General features: G+C 43.1%; 1 protein-coding gene across 3 annotated transcripts; it reads left to right on the top strand.

The window, feature by feature from the left end:
- Nucleotides 1–1,204: 1,204 nt before the first annotated feature.
- LOC117401128 (ORM1-like protein 2) lies at nucleotides 1,205–11,441 on the top strand. 3 transcript variants are annotated; one of them, XM_034001619.3, is made up of 4 exons: nucleotides 1,205–1,336; nucleotides 5,232–5,409; nucleotides 7,127–7,278; nucleotides 8,659–11,441. In XM_034001619.3, exons 2-4 carry the CDS (start codon nucleotides 5,236–5,238, stop codon nucleotides 8,792–8,794), a joined length of 462 nt encoding a protein of 153 aa, XP_033857510.1. In that variant the 5' UTR covers nucleotides 1,205–1,336; nucleotides 5,232–5,235; the 3' UTR covers nucleotides 8,795–11,441. The 3 variants fall into 3 exon arrangements, with proteins under 3 accessions (XP_033857510.1, XP_033857511.1, XP_033857512.1); XM_034001620.3 differs by having other exon boundaries at nucleotides 1,206–1,336; nucleotides 5,235–5,409; XM_034001621.3 differs by lacking the exon at nucleotides 1,205–1,336 and adding an exon at nucleotides 1,980–2,082 and having other exon boundaries at nucleotides 5,235–5,409.
- Nucleotides 11,442–21,825: the final 10,384 nt, after the last annotated feature.

The raw sequence follows: 21,825 nt of genomic DNA, 5'->3' as shown, positions 1-21,825 counted from the left end.
GGGATCTGACACGAGGCACTACGATACAACCCTACAAACAGGAACCGGTATCTGACACGAGGCACTACGATACAACCCTACAAACAGGACCGGGATCTGACACGAGAGACTACGATATAACCCTACAAACAGGACCGGGATCTGACACGAGGCACTACGATACAACCCTACAAACAGGACCGGGATCTGACACGAGAAACTATGATACAACCCTACAAACAGGAACCGGGATCTGACACGAGGCACTACGATACAACCCTACAAACAGGAACCGGTATCTGACACGAGGCACTACGATACAACCCTACAAACAGGACCGGGATCTGACACGAGGCACTACGATACAACCCTACAAACAGGACCGGGATCTGACACGAGGCACTACGATACAACCCTACAAACAGGACCGGGATCTGACACGAGAAATTACGATACAACCCTACAAACAGGACCGGGATCTGACACGAGGCACTACGATACAACCCTACAAACAGGACCGGGATCTGACACGAGGCACTACGATACAACCCTACAAACAGGACCGGGATCTGACACGAGGCACTACGATACAACCCTACAAACAGGACCGGGATCTGACACGAGGCACTACGATACAACCCTACAAACAGGACCGGGATCTGACACGAGGCACTACGATACAACCCTACAAACAGGACCGGGATCTGACACGAGGCACTACGATACAACCCTACAAACAGGACCGGGATCTGACACGAGGCACTATGATACAACCCTACAAACAGGACCGGGATCTGACACGAGGCACTACGATACAACCCTACAAACAGGACCGGGATCTGACACGAGAAATTACGATACAACCCTACAAACAGGACCGGGATCTGACACGAGAAATTACGATACAACCCTACAAACAGGACCGGGATCTGACACGAGGCACTACGATACAACCCTACAAACAGGACCGGGATCTGACACGAGGCACTACGATACAACCCTACAAACAGGAACCGGGATACTCAGATGCGAGACACTTTTAGAATAAGAATTAAAAAAAAAAAAAGTTTTGAAAAATGTATTTGAAATCCAAAAAATCAAGTTGTAACAACATTTCCAAAGAAAAAAAATTCTACCCAAATATCAGATGCGCCTATTTCCGTGACAGTACGGTAAAATGTGTCTCAACGAGATTACGTAGCCAATATGACTGAACAATGAAAGCAGAGAAGCTTGCGCGATTGCCATCAGAGTTCACCAACCCGAAAACCAACAGGTTTCTACTACACCAATCAAGTGCAGAGAGGGGCGGGATCAAGGACAGTTCGGACTTCCTGGTTATAGTTCCCAACAGCAGGTAAGGGGAGTGGTTCGGAAGCATCGCATTTTAGATACTTTTCTTTTTGTTAATAGCTATAAAATATATATATATCGTATTTAATGTGTGTATACGGTATCTGTTACGCGCGCTTGTCACTGTAAAACACTGAAAGTTAGGCGCAGCGTTTTGTAATATTACGGTTTCCTGGTGTGGTCGACAGGATCTGAGTTAGACCAAATTCTTACATCATTTCGAAGTAATCCTATTGTTTTCCTTGAACACACAGTTACTATGGACAATAGTTTCTATCTCTCCGTTTAACAGATACGTCCAGACCGCAAACGAACTTTATTTTATCAAGATTATAAAACGCCTGGAAACAGCCCTATTGCTCACTGAGCTTCGTTACTCTTACCGGTAGTTTGTTTGTGCTTATTTTATAAAATGGAGTATGTGTCCTCAAAGTGTGCGGTTTTTATTTTAATAACACCCCTTACTTTGATAAAAAGAAGCGCTCCCTATCCGGGGTACCTGCCGAACCTGTCCTGCTGCAATGCACACCCTTAAACACGAATTGCAAAATACTATCCAAACACCAAATACGATCTGCAGAACCAAAACACAGGCCAGGTGATAACAGTGCCATTGAAACCGGTCCCGGCCAAACGCAACTGTGTGGGAGTGAATCATGACGGAGCGGCTGTTGTGGGAAGTTCGACTGCGATTTCAAAGCTAGGACTGACGTGTTTTATAAGTAAATACAAGGCAGTGGTAACATAATAGTACGTAGCTTTCCATTTCTTTAGGTTTTTTGATGTACAATCACTCTGGTTGTATTGGTTTGTATTGAAGGCTGTGTAAGGTGCTGGTTGTATTGGTTTGTATTGAAGGCTGTGTAAGGTGCTGGTTGTATTGGTTTGGTATTGAAGGCTGTGTAAGGTGCTGGTTGTATTGGTTTGTATTGAACGCTGTGTAAGGTGCTGGTTGTATTGGTTTGTATTGAACGCTGTGTAAGGTGCTGGTTGTATTGGTTTGTACAGTGCCTTGCGAAAGTATTCGGCCCCCTTGAACTTTGCGACCTTTTGCCACATTTCAGGCTTCAAACATAAAGATATGAAACTGTAATTTTTTGTGAAGAATCAACAACAAGTGGGACACAATCATGAAGTGGAACGAAATTTATTGGATATTTCAAACTTTTTTAACAAATAAAAAACTGAAAAATTGGGCGTGCAAAATTATTCAGCCCCTTTACTTTCAGTGCAGCAAACTCTCTCCAGAAGTTCAGTGGGGATCTCTGAATGATCCAATGTTGACCTAAATGACTAATGGTGATAAATAGAATCCACCTGTGGTAATCAAGTCTCCGTATAAATGCACCTGCACTGTGATAGTCTCAGAGGTCCGTTTAAAGCGCAGAGAGCATCATGAAGAACAAGGAACACACCAGGCAGGTCCGAGATACTGTTGTGGAGAAGTTTAAAGCCGGATTTGGATACAAAAAGATTTCCCAAGCTTTAAACATCCCAAGGAGCACTGTGCAAGCGATAATATTGAAATGGAAGGAGTATCAGACCACTGCAAATCTACCAAGACCTGGCCGTCCCTCTAAACTTTCAGCTCATACAAGGAGAAGACTGATCAGAGATGCAGCCAAGAGGCCCATGATCACTCTGGATGAACTGCAGAGATCTACAGCTGAGGTGGGAGACTCTGTCCATAGGACAACAATCAGTCGTATACTGCACAAATCTGGCCTTTATGGAAGAGTGGCAAGAAGAAAGCCATTTCTTAAAGATATCCATAAAAAGTGTCGTTTACAGTTTGCCACAAGCCACCTGGGAGACACACCAAACATGTGGAAGAAGGTGCTCTGGTCAGATGAAACCAAAATCGAACTTTTTGGCAACAATGCAAAACTTTATGTTTGGCGTAAAAGCAACACAGCTCATCACCCTGAACACACCATCCCCACTGTCAAACATGGTGGTGGCAGCATCATGGTTTGGGCCTGCTTTTCTTCAGCAGGGACAGGGAAGATGGTTAAAATTGATGGGAAGATGGATGGAGCCAAATACAGGACCATTCTGGAAGAAAACCTGATGGAGTCTGCAAAAGACCTGAGACTGGGACGGAGATTTGTCTTCCAACAAGACAATGATCCAAAACATAAAGCAAAATCTACAATGGAATGGTTCACAAATAAACATATCCAGGTGTTAGAATGGCCAAGTCAAAGTCCAGACCTGAATCCAATCGAGAATCTGTGGAAAGAACTGAAAACTGCTGTTCACAAATGCTCTCCATCCAACCTCACTGAGCTCGAGCTGTTTTGCAAGGAGGAATGGGCAAAAATTTCAGTCTCTCGATGTGCAAAACTGATAGAGACATACCCCAAGCGACTTACAGCTGTAATCGCAGCAAAAGGTGGCGCTACAAAGTATTAACTTAAGGGGGCTGAATAATTTTGCACGCCCAATTTTTCAGTTTTTTATTTGTTAAAAAAGTTTGAAATATCCAATAAATTTCGTTCCACTTCATGATTGTGTCCCACTTGTTGTTGATTCTTCACAAAAAATTACAGTTTCATATCTTTATGTTTGAAGCCTGAAATGTGGCAAAAGGTCGCAAAGTTCAAGGGGGCCGAATACTTTCGCAAGGCACTGTATTGAACGCTGTGTAAGGTGCTGGTTGTATTGGTTTGTATTGAACGCTGTGTGAGGTGCTGGTTGTATTGGTTTGTATTGAACGCTGTGTAAGATGCTGGTTGTATTGGTTTGTATTGAACGCTGTGTAAGGTGCTGGTTGTATTGGTTTGTATTGAACGCTGTGTAAGGTGCTTTCACAGATCAGGAGCTGCTCTTCAGTTCTAGTGACACAAACATATGTTACGTAGGCTGGATCACATGTCTTTATATTAGTAAGCACCATTTAGTGCATGGCAGTGTATTATTACAGCAACAGGAATGGGACAGTTTCAGATCAATAGATTGGACTAGCTGTCTATAGAGACAGTGTGGCTGATCTAACCTGTTATACAAATATATACAGTAGACAACTAGACCTGAAGAGCAGCTCCTCAACTCAGGTGAAAGCACTTTAACACATAGGCATTGCAATCAAGAGACATCTGTATACAATCAAGCATCTGTCTCTCAATAGTCTACATTGCCATTGTAAAATAGAGCAGTCCCCACCACTGCCACTCCCCAGTGTCAGCACCCATTGCTGTTAATATCTGTCTGAATAATCAAATAGTAGTTTATTCAGCTTCTCCCAGCTGCTATAATGATGGGCAAACCAGTCGATGCATAACAAACACTTTACAGGGGTTATAGCTCATTTAAGAATTGTATAAAGAATAATAACTGCCATGCACTTCCATGTACTATTAGGGCTCTCGTGTAGCACGCATGCATATCATTTAAAATACATTTCCCGTACCACACCCAGTGAAAGAAGCTCTGTTTGCAGGCCTGACTTCCAGGTATTCTGTTACAGTTGCACCTCCTAAGTCATTTGACCATGAGAGTGAAGTTCTCAACTCTGCCCTTCAACGCCGTCTTCACTGTTAACCAGCTCAGTCTTCTGGGTCATGTTACTCGCTGAAGGCAGGTCAGTCAATAGGAGAAGCAGCTGGTTGGTTAATGACAGGAAAGAAGTCATTGAAGGGGTGGGGCCAATTTCACCATCCACGTGAAATGATTAAGGAAAGGCAACACCATCTGAAAGTATGGCTTCCAAACAGATTTTTTTTAACCTAATGTAATATCATGTTTAAATAAAAATACCTTACAGTAACAAAAGTATTTGAGACTTGTGTAGTGAATGGAAGGTTAACTCCTGTTAAGATTTTACAAACCAATCAGGTTAGAAGCTCTAGGAACAGGAATGCCATGTGTCAGTGCTCAGTGCCCTGTGTGTGTCCCAGCAGGATGAATGTGGGGGTAGCGCACAGCGAGGTGAACCCCAACACGAGGGTGATGAACAGCCGGGGGATCTGGGTGGCCTACCTCATCCTGGTCGCCGTGCTGCACGTTGTGCTCCTGAGCATCCCCTTCTTCAGCGTGCCGCTGGTGTGGACCCTGACCAACATCATCCACAACCTGGTGAGAGGGGGGGGGGAACTACCACAGGGGGGGTATTCACAGGAATTAACTTGTCTATTGGCACATTCCTATTGTTTCCATGTTTATTGAACCCTAAGTAGGCCAATATGCTCCAGTTATTTACATCTATTTCTGAATGTGACGCCATCTTTAAACAGTCTTCAGTATGTTGTTAACATTGTGAAATGTGATCAGTATTCAAAGTAGAATAATGTATGGGTCAGAATATATTGTAATGTATGGGTCAGAATATATTATCACACTAACATGTACGGGTTGGCAGAGTGGCGCAGCCCAAAACCAACAAGAGATGTGTATTATTGAGTGATAATAATATTTTCTGACCCATACGCTGTTTTATATGTTTCTTAAAACATACAAAAGTGAATAACATTGAAAAACAAACTGCTGCCATTATCACTCTCCCTGCAGCTAACACAGTAAAACAGAGTAGAAATAATACATTCAAAATAAAGACATTGCTCAAAGTCATTTGTCTTTTTTACTGACGAGGTGCAATTGGAAGCTGTTTGTCCAGGTCTGTTTTAGGTATGTGGTGCAGTTCTCTCGTTTTAACTTTCTTCACTGAACACAACTTGTGAGGGTTCTATCGGCACGTGTTTGTTTCCTTGTATTTTCATTGGCTTGCTCTTTTAAAAGGTCTCTGTTTATTGGTCTGACCCTCGTTGTGAGGGTTCCGTCAGCACGTGTTTGTTTCCTTGTATTTTCATTGGCTTGCTCTTTTAAAAGGTCTCTGTTTATTGGTCTGACCCTCGTTGTGAGGGTTCTATCGGCACGTGTTTGTTTCCTTGTATTTTCATTGGCTTGCTCTTTTGAAAGGTCTCTGTTTATTGGTCTGACCCTCGTTGTGAGGGTTCTATCAGCACGTGTTTGTTTCCTTGTATTTTCTTTGGCTTGCTCTTTTAAAAGGTCTCTGTTTATTGGTCTGACCCTCGTTGTGAGGGTTCTATCAGCACGTGTTTGTTTCCTTGTATTTTCATTGGCTTGCTCTTTTAAAAGGTCTCTGTTTATTGGTCTGATCCTCGTTGTTTCCAAGTTCTCGTCATTGTTTGTTTGAATGTCTTTATTTTGAGTGTTATTTTTTCTCTGTTGTACTGTGCTTGTTGATGAAAAGGTATATTTTTTCAATATAGCGTTCTGTTTCCATGGCAACATAATATATAAAATGATATTGTTAAGGATGGCGCTCACATAAAAACAAAGTAATGCAGTGACCTCAAACTGACCAGAACTGCACAAGTAAGAATGTGACAATAGAGAAGTTCATTACTGTGAATGCACTGTGATAGTGAAACAACTTCCATAGGAAATATCTCATTTTTGGCCGACACTTGTAGGCAGATCCCCATCTTACAGCCTTGTCCTTTCCTATGGTATTGCATTCAATCTGTCTGGTTCATAGTGGGGTCTCCCCAGTTACTCAAGTACATTGTTTTATTTGAAGCCTGTGTTGAAGAGCTGCTCTTCAGTGCTAGTTGCCTGTTAGACATGTCACATGCTTCCCTAGCTGCCAGTCCAGTTCTGTGCAGTAAACCCAATGGAGACTCCGGCTGATCTAGCCTGCATGTAACACAGGTAGCTAGAACTGAAGTGCAGTAAGAGCCACTCAGAGCGATTGCATATATCACACAAGGGGACAGCCAGTGAAGAGCTGGTCCCTTGCAGCAGCGTGGTGACCGTGGTGTTGTCTGTGCAGGTGATGTACCTGTTCCTGCACACAGTGAAGGGGACTCCCTTTGAGACGCCGGACCAGGGGAAGGCTCGTCTCCTCACTCACTGGGAGCAGATGGACTACGGGGTGCAGTTCACCTCCTCGCGCAAGTTCCTCACCATCTCACCCATCGTGCTGTAAGACACTAACCCTCCTCCCCCAGCTTTATGTGTCGCTATGCATGTTAAAAACACATTCATTTTAAACAGAGCTACTGCACTGGGTTCAAGGATGTTTCCCAGTTTGGGGTCAGTTTCACCCTGCAGGTGTCCAAGGAGTCGGAAGACAGTGTGAAAGCATGGCTTGCAAACAGAGATTCATTGAACCCAATGCCAGTTATCCTGACTTAAAATACAAATGTTCACTATTATGTGATTCTTTCAACACTGCACATTGAGACCTATATAATGAATAGATGTGCATGGTGGAGAGAATGTGTGGGACTGTTTTGTTACAGTTAATTTAAAGAGCCATAGCAATGGCCAGGGAGTTCTAAATGAGCCATACAAAAAAAAAATATATACACATACTATGTGTTGTTCCCAAGAGTATTTCTGTTTCATATTTCAGTGGCCAGTAGTAGCGTGACATCACGTAGGGGCTTCACCAAGCTTCGAATTCAGAGCTCCCACAGCAACAGCAACGTAGAACAGAAACACATTACTAATGAAATCTGTCATGATAAGTAAATGGTTAATTACATGTGTTCTAAACAGAAAGCACAGTGGATCTTCAGGAGTAATTGATTAGAACCATTGTGTATCCTCTGTATTACAACACAAATGAAGTGTAATATCAAGTAAAACTATAGCTGATTGAATTGTTGCAAGACAATCTCTGTGTCATTAGGGTTCCAAATTCTTGTGATAACATGACACAATTTGAATAAACAAACGTCACGCAGGGTTCACTGACTGTCATAGCAGAGCACATGACTGATTGGGTTGAAATGAAACAGTGGAAGCATCACGTTGACTTTTCATTAAAAACCAGGACCTTAAACAATGAAAGCGCCTGTCATATAACAGCTATAACTGCACTGTAGTTGTCTCTTAATTCAACGGGGAGCCCTGTTCTCGTTTAATGAAATAATTTCTGAATGTTTCACAGCAATATCGATTAGAGACCATTACACTTTTAGTTAGTTCCCACAAGGGCTTTTTGCATTATTAATGTGAGACTAAAGATGGTGAGATCAGTGTGATTTATTAGTCTTCAACACCTGAACGAGCTTCCCTGTAATGAAAAACAAAACCGTCAGACTCATTGCAGGTCTGCAGCAATTAACTCAACCAGCCCGTCACAACGTCAGCAGGGAAGCTCGCACAAGTGTAGAAGGTGAGACTAATGATAAAATCACTCTGTTGCCTTCAGTTTCACATTGAAGATGCAACGAGAAGCGTCCTGTAAGTGTGTTAAGTAGAGAAAATATTGCACTGAACCAAGCTGAGATCAGACTTATTTTAAATAAAGACTGTGATGAAAAACAGAAACAAAACACTTTCTCTCTCTCTCAGTTACATCCTGGCCAGCTTTTACACAAAGTATGATCCCACACACTTCCTGGTGAACACAGGGTCCCTCCTGAGCGTGCTCCTGCCCAAACTACCGCAGTTCCACGGGGTCCGGATCTTCGGGATCAACAAGTACTGAGCCTGCGAGCCCAGGAGGACCCCCAGAGCCTGCTGTCTACTGCCGTGGGACGGGGAGGGGTCTGTGTGAGTAAGGGGGCGTGAATGCATGCATGGATGGATGTATGTATGTTCTCCAAACGTACGTGTGTGTGTGTGTGTGTGTGTGTGTATCTGTGTGTGTGAGGTCAGGGTTTCGAGCCCCCTGGTTTTAACAAAGGTGAAAGAGGGGTGGACAGACAGACAGACGGCAGGCTAAACATCTTCACGTCACGCACAAGCTGGCGCGACAACGTGGACCGAAACACACAGGAGACGGACACACTCTGAAAAGGGAACACAGTAACAACCACAGATTAGAGGGGTCAACAGTCCCCATGTTTCTTCATGTATTCTCCTCAAGTGTTCACTTCTCATTGTGTACAGACTTGTTTTGGCTACCAAGCTTAGATTCTGTATGATAATGCATCTATACAGACTGCTCGTAATTTAGGCCTTCAGTCATTTTTAAGGAACACTTTTTGCCAATATCTATTTCCTACCTATTAATCATCCTGCTGTGTGTGTAGAATTCTGTTTTGAATTCAGTGCGCAACATTAATATGCTTCCCCTCCTGACAGTGTTTGTTGAAGCACTTGTTTCTGGGATAGCTGTAAGCATGGCAAATAATGATTTAAGCAGAAACATCACTAGCAAATCATATGCATACAATATTATACATTGTAGAGAAATATAGGGGATACCCCTTTAATTTCTGTTTGCTGTGAGAAAATGTATGTTTAATTGTAACTACAAAACCATTTGAATCTTAGCTGTGTTGTACTTTCATTGGCTATATAGTCTCAAACGTACGTTTTGAAAGAAATCCATGTTACAGAAAACATCTTTATTTTCAAACCTGTTCTCTTTCTCTGCCTTATTCTCGGGTTGTCTGTTTGCACTTCCTGGGTCACCCCAGCAGTGTCATCTGGGTCATGTTACTGGCTGAGAGCATGTCAGTCAACAGGGAAAGCAGCTGGTTGGTTATTGACAGGAAAGAAGAGAGTTGGGGACAATTATTCCCTCCAGGTGACCAGGCAAGTGCAACACTAACTGAAAGCATGGCTTGCAAACAGAGATTTCTTTACCCAGGTGTTGTACAAGATGGGTTAAAATAAAAAAAAAATAAAAAAAACATGTTTGCTATAACTGCACATTTGAGTCCTACATAGTAAATCAAAATGTACGACAGGTAAGATTTATGAAGTCATTTTGATAGCTTCAATCACTTTAAGAGCAGTGCTAGCCTTAGGAGAAATCCTTGTATTTGCCATGTAACACATTAACTCGGTGACATATATTCAGGGCATAAGTTGTGATGCAGTGTGATGCGGCTCACTCTGCTGGCTGTGATGTAGTGTAATGCTCCTCACTCTGCTGGCTGTGATGCAGTGTGATGCGGCTCACTCTGCTGGCTGTGATGCAGTGTGATGCGGCTCACAGCTGGCTGTGATGCGGCTCACTCTGCTGGCTGTGATGCAGTGTGATGCGCCTCACTCTGCTGGCTGTGATGCAGTGTGATGCAGCTCACTCTGCTGGCTGTGATGCAGTGTGATGCGGCTCTCTCTGCTGGCTGTGATGCAGCTCACTCTGCTGGCTGTGATGCAGTGTGATGCGGCTCACAGCTGGCTGTGATGCGGCTCACTCTGCTGGCTGTGATGCAGTGTGATGCGGCTCACAGCTGGCTGTGATGCAGTGTGATGCTCCTCACTCTGCTGGCTGTGATGCAGTGTGATGCGGCTCACTCTGCTGGCTGTGATGCAGTGTGATGCGCCTCACTCTGCTGGCTGTGATGCAGTGTGATGCAGCTCACTCTGCTGGCTGTGATGCAGTGTGATGCGGCTCACTCTGCTGGCTGTGATGCAGCTCACTCTGCTGGCTGTGATGCAGTGTGATGCGGCTCACAGCTGGCTGTGATGCAATGTGATGCGCCTCACTCTGCTGGCTGTGATGCAGTGTGATGCGGCTCACAGCTGGCTGTGATGCGGCTCACTCTGCTGGCTGTGATGCAGTGTGATGCGGCTCACTCTGCTGGCTGTGATGCAGTGTGATGCGGCTCACTCTGCTGGCTGTGATGCAGTGTGATGCGGCTCACTCTGCTGGCTGTGATGCAGTGTGATGCGGCTCACTCTGTATTTGGTGCCTTTATTTTGATTACGACACTATCTTAACAATCGAGTCTGCATCACAGCACTTCATTTTAAACTTAGTTGGCAGAACTAAAAAGCAACACCTGTTATTGTTACAAACCTTTTCTGTGGGTTAAAGAAAAAAATTAACTTTATAAAATAGATATAAAATGGTAATGTGCTGAGGCATATTTTCTAGTCATTATTATTTTGTTTAGAATATGTACAATTATATGCTTTTGGTTTCTACTTCTTAAACATTTCCAATTTAACTGACAAACATAATTATTTGACTTGAAATTAGATGGAATTGCCAACAGTGGATTTGCTTAGTTTTGATTAGTGAAATGAATCAATAAAAATCTTTGAATTGCTTTTTGAGGTTTGAGTTTTATTAAGCATGAAATAATGTGAAAACTTGACTTACTATTTGTATTTATTTTTGTTAACATTATGTATTTCTGCCGAAATGGAAACCAAATAAAATGATGTGAAGAGTTTATACCGATTCCAGAGTTATCTGTTCCCAGCATCGAAGATGGATCCAAATACACTGAAGCCTGCAACTGATCTTTAAAGGGTATTTATTAGAATATTAGAATTATATAAAATGGATTGTGGCTGCAGTCTCTTCGGGGGCATCACATGTACATAGCCAGAGTTGCGCGTTTCTTTCTTTATTTGTTGGGCAGGAGTAGAAAAAAAATACCTTTCTGTTTCTTTATTGAGAGCGGAGTCTATTAAAAAGCTGATATCTGAGGGGGGCGTTAATTCTAAATAATACAGTGTGTGTGTGATTATATATATATATATATATATATGTTAAAGTTATGTGTGCAAAAGTATGAGAAAAACAGAAAGTACTGATTAGAGGAGAAACCTCAAAATGGAGTGAGGTAACCAGTGGTGTACCACAGGGATCAGTATTAGGTCCTCTGCTATTCCTAATCTACATTAATGATTTAGATTCTGGTATAGTAAGCAAACTTGTTAAATTTGCAGACAACACAAAAATAGGAGTGGCAAACACTGTTGCAGCAGCAAAGGTCATTCAAAATGATCTAGACAGCATTCAGAACTGGGCAGACACATGGCAAATGACATTTAATAGAGAAAAGTGTAAAGCACTGCATGCAGGCAATAAAAATGTGCATTATAAATATCATATGGGAGATACTGAAATTGAAGAAGGGAACTATGAAAAAGACCTAGGAGTTCATCTAAACATTGTGGGGAAACTATAAAAAAGGCCAACAAGATGCTTGGATATATAGTGAGAAGTGTTGAATTTAAATCAAGGGAAGTAATGTTAAAACTTTACAATGCATTAGTAAGACCTCACCTAGAATATTGTGTTCAGTTCTGGTCACCTTGTTACAAAAAGGATATTGCTGCTCTAGAGAGAGTGCAAAGAACAGCAACCAGAATTATCCCAGGCTTAAAAGGCATATGCAGACAGGCTAAAAGAACTGAATTTAGTCTGTCTTGAACAAAGAAGACTACTCGTCGATCTGATTCAAACATTCAAAATCCTAAAAGGTATAGACAATGTCGACCCAGGGGACTTTTTTGACCTGAAAAAAAAAACAAGGACCAGGGGTCACAAATGGAGATTAGATAAAGGGGCATTCAGAACAGAAAATAGGAGGCACTTTTTTACACAGAGAATTGTGAGGGTCTGGAACCAACTCCCCAGTAATGTTGAAGCTGACACCCTGGGATCCTTCAAGAAGCTGCTTGATGAGATTCTGGGATCAATAAGCTACAAACAACCAAACGAGCAAGATGGGCTGAATGGCCTCCTCTCGTTTGTAAACTTTCTTTTGTTCTTATGTTCAATGAAAGTGTCATTCATATCAACTACATTTTTTTCACAGTTTGTTACACATACAGTGCTGTGAAAAAGTATGTGCCCCCTCTGATTTTCTGCATTTTTGCATATTTTTGACACTGAATGTTATCAGATCTTCAACCAAAACCTAATATTAGATAAAAGGGACCCTGAGTGAACAAATAACACAAAAATTTGATTCATATTTCATTTATTTATTAAATAAAGTTATGCAACACCCAATGCCCCCGTGTGAAAAAGTAATCGCCCCCTTAGACTCAATAACTGGTTACGCTCCCTTTAGCAGCAATAACTGCAACAAAACGCTTCCTGTAGTTATTGATTAGTCTCTCACAGCGCTGTGGAGGAATTTTGGCCCACTCCTCCATGCAGAACTGCTTCAACTCGGTGACATTTGTGGGTTTTCGAGCATGAACTGCTCGTTTCAGGTCCTGCCACAACATCTCAATGGGGTTTAGGTGTGGACTTTGACTAGGCCATTCCAAAACTTTAAATTTATTGTTCTTCAACCATTCTGATGTAGACTTGCTTGTGTGTTTCGGATCATTGTCTTGCTGCATGACCCAGCTGCACTTCAGCTTCAGCTCACGGACGGATGGCCTGACATTCTCCTGTAGAATTCTCTGATACAGACCAGAATTCATGGTTCCTTCAATGATGGCAAGGTGTCCCCAAACCATGACACTACCACCACCATGCTTGACCGTTGGTATGAGTTCTTACTGTGGAATGCAGTGTTTGGTTTTCGCCAGACATAACAGGGTTGACTCATCTGTCCATAGAACATTGTTTCAGAACTCTTGAGGATCATCCAGGTGCTTTTTGGCAAACTTGAGACAAGCATTCATGTTCTGCTTTGTGAGCAATGGTTTCCGCCTTGCTACTCTGCCATGAATCCCATTTTTGTCCAGTGTGTTTCTGATGGTGGAGTCATGAACACTGACCTTAGCCGAGGCGAGAGAGGCCTGCAGATCCCTGGATGTTGTTCTAGGGTTCTTTGTGACTTCCAGGATGATTTTACGCCTTGCTCTTGGAGAGATTTTGGCAGGACGGCCACTCCTGGGAAGATTCACTACTGTCCGAAACTTTTTCCATTTGGACAATATGGCTCTGACTGTGGTTCGGTGGAGCCCCAGAGCCTTGGAAATGGCTTTGTAACCCTTTCCAGACTGATAGGTATCAACAACTTTTTTCCAGATGTCTTCAGGAATTTCTTTTGATCGTGGCATGATGTGCCTCTAGAACCTGTGTGCTGACAACTTCACTCTGATGGTAAGGGCCAAAGTCAGTCAGATTTATATTGGGCAGGGCTGGCCCAAATCAGGCCTGGTTGTTAACCAAAGTACTCAAACAGCTGACCCTAATTATCCCTTTAATTGGGTTGAGTTAACTGGGAGGGGGGCAATAACTTTTTCACACCTGAAGATTGCATGTTTGATTACCTTGCCCACCAAACAAATGAAAGAAGCACCAAACTTTGGTGTCATTTTTTCTCTCAGCATCCCTCTATATACTACTACAACCCACAAAACAATCTGACCAAATACAATGTGAAAAATGTGAAAAAATGCTGAAAATCAGACGGGGCAAATACTTTTTCACGGCACTGTATATAAAATACATACATTTTGCAATGCAGACGCCCTAGCTTTCACACCACAAAGTTTGTCCTTCCATTTTACAACATTTGCAAGTAATAGCAGTAAAGTAACAGTTTTTAACAAGTAACGAGGCGAACAAGATTTCGTAAATAATAATTATCTATTATCCGATTGTATTTAAAGCTTTCATCTGATTTTGAAAACTATCATAATAAGCTTGATCCGTTCATTTAGTATCTTGTAACATTTTCATGTTTAGGAAGCAGTAGTAGGGAGTAGGGAGACGGTGTTGAATTCTCAAAATGTTTTTTTATTTGAAAAACTATAGAGAATTCCTGTCAGGGACTGGAATTCACATCACCAAAATAATAACCCTATGTTTTAGTCTTGGCACTTTCACTGCATATTCTCTCTGGTCGCAGCTCACACGCTCGCTCAGTCACACTCACAGTTTCTCATTCAAGTTCAGTGCTGGATTGTGCACCCCTTTATATAACCTCTCATCATTTCCCTCTGCTGTCCGGCTCATCACATCCATGATCTGCAACCCCTGAAAACAGCAACACACATTCTCCCCACTCATTCACTCACTCCCCCTTCCCATGCTTACAATACATGTAACATAAAAGACCAACTGAACAGACAACAAGTCCTGCAACAAAGCAATTGTCCAGGTCGTTACACTATATATTTTTTTAATTTGAAAGTAAAAATGTATGAAAGCATGATGACCTTTATGGACAAAAATCTTCACTAATATACAATAGAACTGTTGAGTATTTATTTTTGTTTCATACAGTATTAAATCGCAGTGTTTATATCTGATAGTGAAAAATAAACAAATAACAAGATAAAGAAATAAATGTCTATATTGATTTATGTATTAATTTATGTCAATAAACATGACGATGACGACTCGAAAAATCTGCAAAATCTCCAAAATGTAAGAGATAAAACGAAGTCCCGGGAATTCTCAGCTGGCTTACTTCATCTTTCAAAATACTGCTTGTTTTCTCAACTAATCGTACAGCACTGATGACAGTAACACAACACGCTTGCAAACTGAAGGTTACAGTTTCAAATCCCACGCATGGCAGAAAAAAATGTAAAAAATATTGTTTGCAGGCAAATGTTACATTTAAAACAAATAAATCATTTCATATAAATGATGTAGACGTCACAATAAGTGCATTCCCTAGTATATTTCCATGTTGACTAAACAAGTTAATTGTCATTAAACTGGATGTCCTGTAATATACATATGCATGGGTAAATCTCCCTGGGGTCTGGAAATATCTGCATGACAGGTATTGACTTTTTTTCTACCCCTTTGAGCAGTACAAACGTACCGGTACGTTCACTGCTCTCTGGTCTCCAGGGAGTACGAACGTACCGCTACATTCTGCAACTTTAAACTTGAATTACTGAGCCAACAAAACCCCTGATCACATAATATTGTAACACTATCATTATCCCTTGATCATCACGTAGAAGGCAGTGACAATGCTTTCTTTATGTAGACTCCTATTTTTCTAATCTTTGTTGATAAATAAAATACACATCAGGATTTACCTATTACCTTCCTCTACAATTAGTAACTGAATGTACATAACCTCCATCAGCTTCACGATTTCCTTGTGGGTCTGGTAATTATAAAGCCTGGTATAGCCCCAGCTACAGCCCAACTGAGACACTGAATACCGATAATTAAGGCTATGATTTTGGCACAGCGATTTTTAGTACATTTCACCGTCGAGATGTGGAAAAAACCAATAATTCACGGAAAGGCCACCAAATAATGTAGGTTTAGCTACATCAACATACACAAGAGCTTTCAAATAATACACCAAACCCAATAATATAAAGAATATTGCTTTTGACTGCTGACAAGTTTAAATGTTAGAGTATAGAATGATAGAAAGAGAAGATGACGGCCTAAACAATACTTTTGGGAAAGTATACCAAAGCCGTCGCGAGGAAGAATGAGCGCACAGCATATGAGGGACATCTCGCTACCACCATCTCGTGTTGGTGGTGTGAGCGTGCAACCTCAAGGACCCTAGTGCCTATTAAAGGCATAGAGGGATCTATGATATTAAGTTGGTAGAACCTGGTAAATATATGCGGAGTAGCCCAGCTAGCCGCAGTACAAATATCGATCAACGAGGCACCTCTGAAGAGGGCCCATGACGTAGCCACACCTCTGGTAGAGTGCGCAGCCACACTCCCGGGTGGAGGGAGGCCAGCATTAGTATACGCAGTCGAAACCGCGTCCACAATCCAATGGGACAGTCACTGCTTAGAGAGGACTTGACCTCAGGTCCTTTCACCATGACAGACGAAGAGCTGGACACATTGACGTAGTGCTCTTGTTCTATCCACATAACAGAATTCAACCTCCTATCCGACTCCTCTGCAAAGAGAGGGGGATGGAAAGCCTCTAGTTCCACTGACTGATTCAAATGAAAAGCTATAATCACCTTTGGGAGGAAAGCAGGGTTCGTGTGCAATGACACCATTTCCATTGTCCCAAATACGCATACAGGAACTGTGCATGGATAGTGCCTGTAGCTCACTGACCCGCTTAGCGGAGGTGATAGCTAACAGAAAGGCTGTCTTCATAGAGAGATACTTCAGCTCTATGGAATGTATGGGCTCAAACGGGGCCTTAGTGAGAGCCTTCAGTACCACGTCCTTTATAGGAGGACGTAACCGCCAAGCACCCTTTTGATAATGGGTCGCCGTATATGAGCTCCCAGGGATACTGAGTCAATGGGATCATGGCATGCAGATATGGCTGCTAGGCACACTTTCAATGTAGAGAGGGATTTACCCACCTCTAGCAGATCTTGCAGAAACTGTAAAATAATTGCTATAGGGCAATAAATGGGATCATGGCCTCTGGCCATGCTCCAATTTTGAACCTGGAGAACTGTCGCCTCGTCTCGCCTGACCTTCACGAGGAAGGCAGGGAGCAGTGGTATAGGTGGGAAAGCGTAAAAAAGCGCTTTGGGCCATTCGTGAGCTAGGGAGTTGATGCCTAGTGGACCTCCGCAGCTGCGGAGGGAGATCCACATGGGGCAATGGGTCGTCTCTGCCATTCCCAAATGCGCTGCATCACCTGAGGCTGGAAACACCAGTCTGACGGGTGAGGACCTTCCCTGGAGAGGAGGTCCGCTGCCCAGTTCAACACTCCCGGGAGATGTACAGCCCGGAGGGACAGGAAGTGTCTCTGTGCCCAGAGCAGTAGCCAAAAGTCGATGTGGTGTACTTTGGGGACCGAAGCGCTCCCTGGTGGTTCAGGTATGTAACTACTGACACGTTGGGACAAGGACATGTTGCAGCGCGAGGAGAACCGCTTTCAGCTCTAGCGCGTTTATGTGCAGGGATGTCCAGCGAACCGACCAGGATCCGCGGACTCCTCTGCCTGCCCAGACCGCACCCCAACTGCAGTTGGATGCATCTGTCATCACCACTTGAAGGCTGTAAATCACTCTCATCGTTATGGCTTTGTTCAGGTGAAGGGCTCGCCTCCACCAGCGTAGCGCATTCCAACATAGGCGAGACACTGTCAGCCGACGGCATCTGTCATGCTTGGGGTGTAGCCGAAAGGCATTGAGCCACGCTTGAAGCAGGCGCATGTAAAAGTAACCCCAGTTGGATGGCTGACGAAGCCACTGCCATCAGACCCAGTAGTTTTTGGCACAACACCAATTGCACTGTGGCCCCTTGTTGAACAGGGCCAGACAGTTGCGAATGGCAGCTACTCTGTCATCCGACAGGTAGGCTCACATCATGAGGGAATCCAGCCCGAGACCCAAGTAGACCGTACTCTGCACCGGTATTAATTGGCGTTTTGCATCGTTGAGGGTGAGACCCAGCCTCGACAGATTCATCATCATAATTGCCGTGTGGGCCACTGCTCCTTCTTGGGACGGGGAACAAATCAACCAAATCTGCTGCCTGCTGCCTGCTAGAGTGCTCAAGTATTTGGGCCATCTGACCCTTTAACTCGGCAATGTCCCTCGCCTGATCCGCATTCCTCGCTCTTTTTGAAACCCTTGAGGGAGATCTAGAGCGGTTGCGGGACGAATGGGCTGGAGCCTGCGTGCAAGATATACTCTGCGCTGGGCTCGAGGGCAGGCGGAAGGGAGAGACCTGGGATCCCGAGGACGAAGACGGCTCTCTCAGGCTAACCGCAAGGATCTCGTCTGTGAACTGTGCCATTCTGTTCTGCAAGGTCTTTTCCTTGGATCCGGCGCAAATAGTGCAGAACATCTTATCTGCCAAAGCAGCAGAGGTGTGCTCTATGCCCAGGCACTTGACACATGAAGTGTGTTTGTCCTGCGGGGGCAGATTCCGCCTGCAGGACATGCACGGGTGAAAGTTCAACATTGGGGCCGACAAACGCCGAAAAGTCAAAGTTCTGGAGCGTCGACGGAGCCAAAGCACCGAGGCGTCGTGGCTATAAGCACCAAGGCACCGAAAACCTCAAGGGGATCGAGTGCGCTGGTGCAATTTGTGATTTTGGACCGAGGGCGTTGATGCACCAAGGCGTCGAGGCCCTGGGTCACCGAGGCTCCGGGGTACTGGTGTTGAGGGTGCTGAAAAGCACCGAAGACACCGCTGCAGGGTGCTGTGAAGCACCACAGGTGTCGAGCGCCGAGTCCTCGAGGCACCGAGGCTATGCAGCACCAGGGAACCAAGGGTCTTGAGGGTACTGGAGCACAAGGCTTAAAAAGCCTTGAAGCGTCAAAGCGCCGAGGCATATAGTCCTCGAGGCACCGAGTTACTGAGGCTATGGGCTGTCGGGGCACCGATGCGCAGAGCTTATAAGCCTCGAAGGCATTGAGGCGTCGAGGCGTGGAGTCCTCAAGGCACCGAGGGTGCCGAAGCACCGGGGCACTGATGCACAGAGCTTATAAGCCCCGAAGGCGTCGTGGCATCGAGGCGTGCCGTCCTCAGGGCACCGAGGTACTGAGGCTATGGGGCATCGATGCTCAGAGCTTATAAGCCCTGAACGCGTCGAGACATCGAGGCGAGGAGTCCTCAAGGCACCGAGGTACTGAGGCTATGGGGCATCGGGGCACCGATGCTCAGAGCTTACAAGCCCCTAAGACGTCGAGTCCTCAAGGCACCAAGGATGTGAAAGCACAGAGGCAACGAGGCACGAAGGCACAGATCTCGGGGAGCACTTGAACACAAAGGGCACCAAGGCACCGAGGACCCGAGGGTACCATGGGCGTCGAAGCCTAGACACTGGGGAGCCCAAGCACCAAGTACCGAGGGCAAAGCACTAAGGTACTGGGCTGTGTGTCTGTGTCTGGGCTGCTTGCAGTCACACAACCAGGAACAGCGAGTAGCTTGCAGTGGAGTGGAGCACCTCAGATGGCGTCTGGATCGCGTGCAGCACGTAGAAGGGAGAAAACTTTTTTTTTAATATATATATATATATATATATATATATATATATATATATATATATATATATATACACACAGTATATACCTACACACCAATTTATGGGCGAGTGGTTCAATGTGCTTGTCTGCTCAACAATAAGGCCAGTTATCGGGCCTAATGGAGGAAGCACGCATTTTTTTTTTTAAACCTCAAGGCAGTTGCACACACAGACACTTAACAGTAAACGAGCGTGGGGATTTTTTTTTTTTTTTTTTTACTGTAAGCAGTAACGAAAAACAATAGTAATAAACAAATACAGCTGAAAAAGCACAGGAAATTATAGAAAACATATGCAGCAAGCTGCAAGGTTAGTAAAGCAGACTGCGATCGTCACGCAATGTAGGCTGTTGAAGATTATATATATATATTTTAAAAATTTTAAACAAAATTCAGTTGCGTAGCGTTAAGCTCAGCCTTTAGCTGCCAAGTTTCTGATTCTGGGGAAGTGGCAAGCCTACTTCCAGTAATAAAATTGCAAGGGAACTACAGAAAAACTTGAGAGAAAGCTCTTAAAAAGAGTCAATCACACAACTGGAAGAGGTTAGTATTTATACTCACCCTACCTACCTGTTCGTGAAAGGCAAAAGAGACTGAAGTCTCTGTGCAGTCAGTATTTATTACCTCAGGAGGCGGGACCGAGGACGTCACTGCACGGAGGGGCCTATCGGCAGCTTTGATATAAAATGCTCAGTAAATACCTGACAAGCAGGCATATCCCATCTCCGAATTGAAAGGGGACTTAGTTAAAGGTCCTTTCACACCAACGTAACATTCTTTTTTTTTTTTTAATACTGTATGATGCAACTTTCATACCGGCCGCGTAGCGAAACAGACGGGTTCTGAAATAAACTGTGTTCCTATTTCTCTGTGTGCGTCCGATACACACTAAAAGGGCAATCCCAAAGGGTCTAGGAATAAGAATACGAAGAATATGCTCAAAAGAAAGTGACTATGTAAAACAAAGAAATGTATTAAAAACAAATCTTAAAAAAAGAGGATACAAAGAAAGAATTATAGAGACGGAGTTAAGAAAAGTGGATAAACTAAAAAGAGATGATCTACTAGATTATAAAAATAGAGATAAAAAGGTCAAGAGAGTCCCATTAATAATGACTTACTCTAAACTTTTGTCCAATATTTCTAAGATAGTTTGGAAACACTTGCGGATTCTACATAATTCAGAAAAATTAAAAAAAGTATTTCTTAAGGCCCCAGTTGTAGCATTCAAAAGAGAAGCTAATTTAGGTGATATTTTAGTTCACAGTAAACATAAAAGAATAATTGACAAAATAGGTTCTACGAACATATGCACTAGTAGATGTAAAGTGTGTAAATACATAGACAAACGTAAAAATATAATTAAACATAAGAACACCACATATCCACTAAAAACTAATACCTACTGTAAAAATAGCAATGTTGTTTATGGAATAGCCTGTGAAAAATGTGATGAAATCAAATATGTTGGAGAGACTGGAACTACTTTATATAAAAGAATTCAGAACCACCTTTCATTAATTAGAAATAAAAAAATGAATGAACCAATAGTACAGCACTTCACCAGTCAGGGACATGACATAAATGATGTAAAGTTTGTAGTATTAGAACAGCTCAAATTAGACAATGCGACATATAGAAGAATAAAAGAAAGTAAATGGATAAATAGACTGAACACGATTATGCCAGCGGGACTCAACAGAAAAGAATGAACTAATTAACTTCAATAAATATATAACATTTAAATAAATAAACAAAATTCATTCAAAGGTTGTGCATGCTGATGCGCTGGGGAGGCCAAATCTAGACTGATCCTCAGAGCCAGCATTGCATGATATAATAAAAATATAAGTTTATATAAAGTAGTGTTAATTAGAATTAATACAGATTCAAAGATAGAAGTAAAAATGATGTCACAATATATAGAACACCATTACATCATGTAAGAATAAATCATGAATTTGAATGTAA

The sequence above is a fragment of the Acipenser ruthenus genome, chromosome 45 (genome assembly GCF_902713425.1).
Source record: "Acipenser ruthenus chromosome 45, fAciRut3.2 maternal haplotype, whole genome shotgun sequence".
NCBI classification, from domain to species: domain Eukaryota; kingdom Metazoa; phylum Chordata; class Actinopteri; order Acipenseriformes; family Acipenseridae; genus Acipenser; species Acipenser ruthenus.
This window is presented reverse-complemented; position numbering and strand designations above follow the sequence as displayed.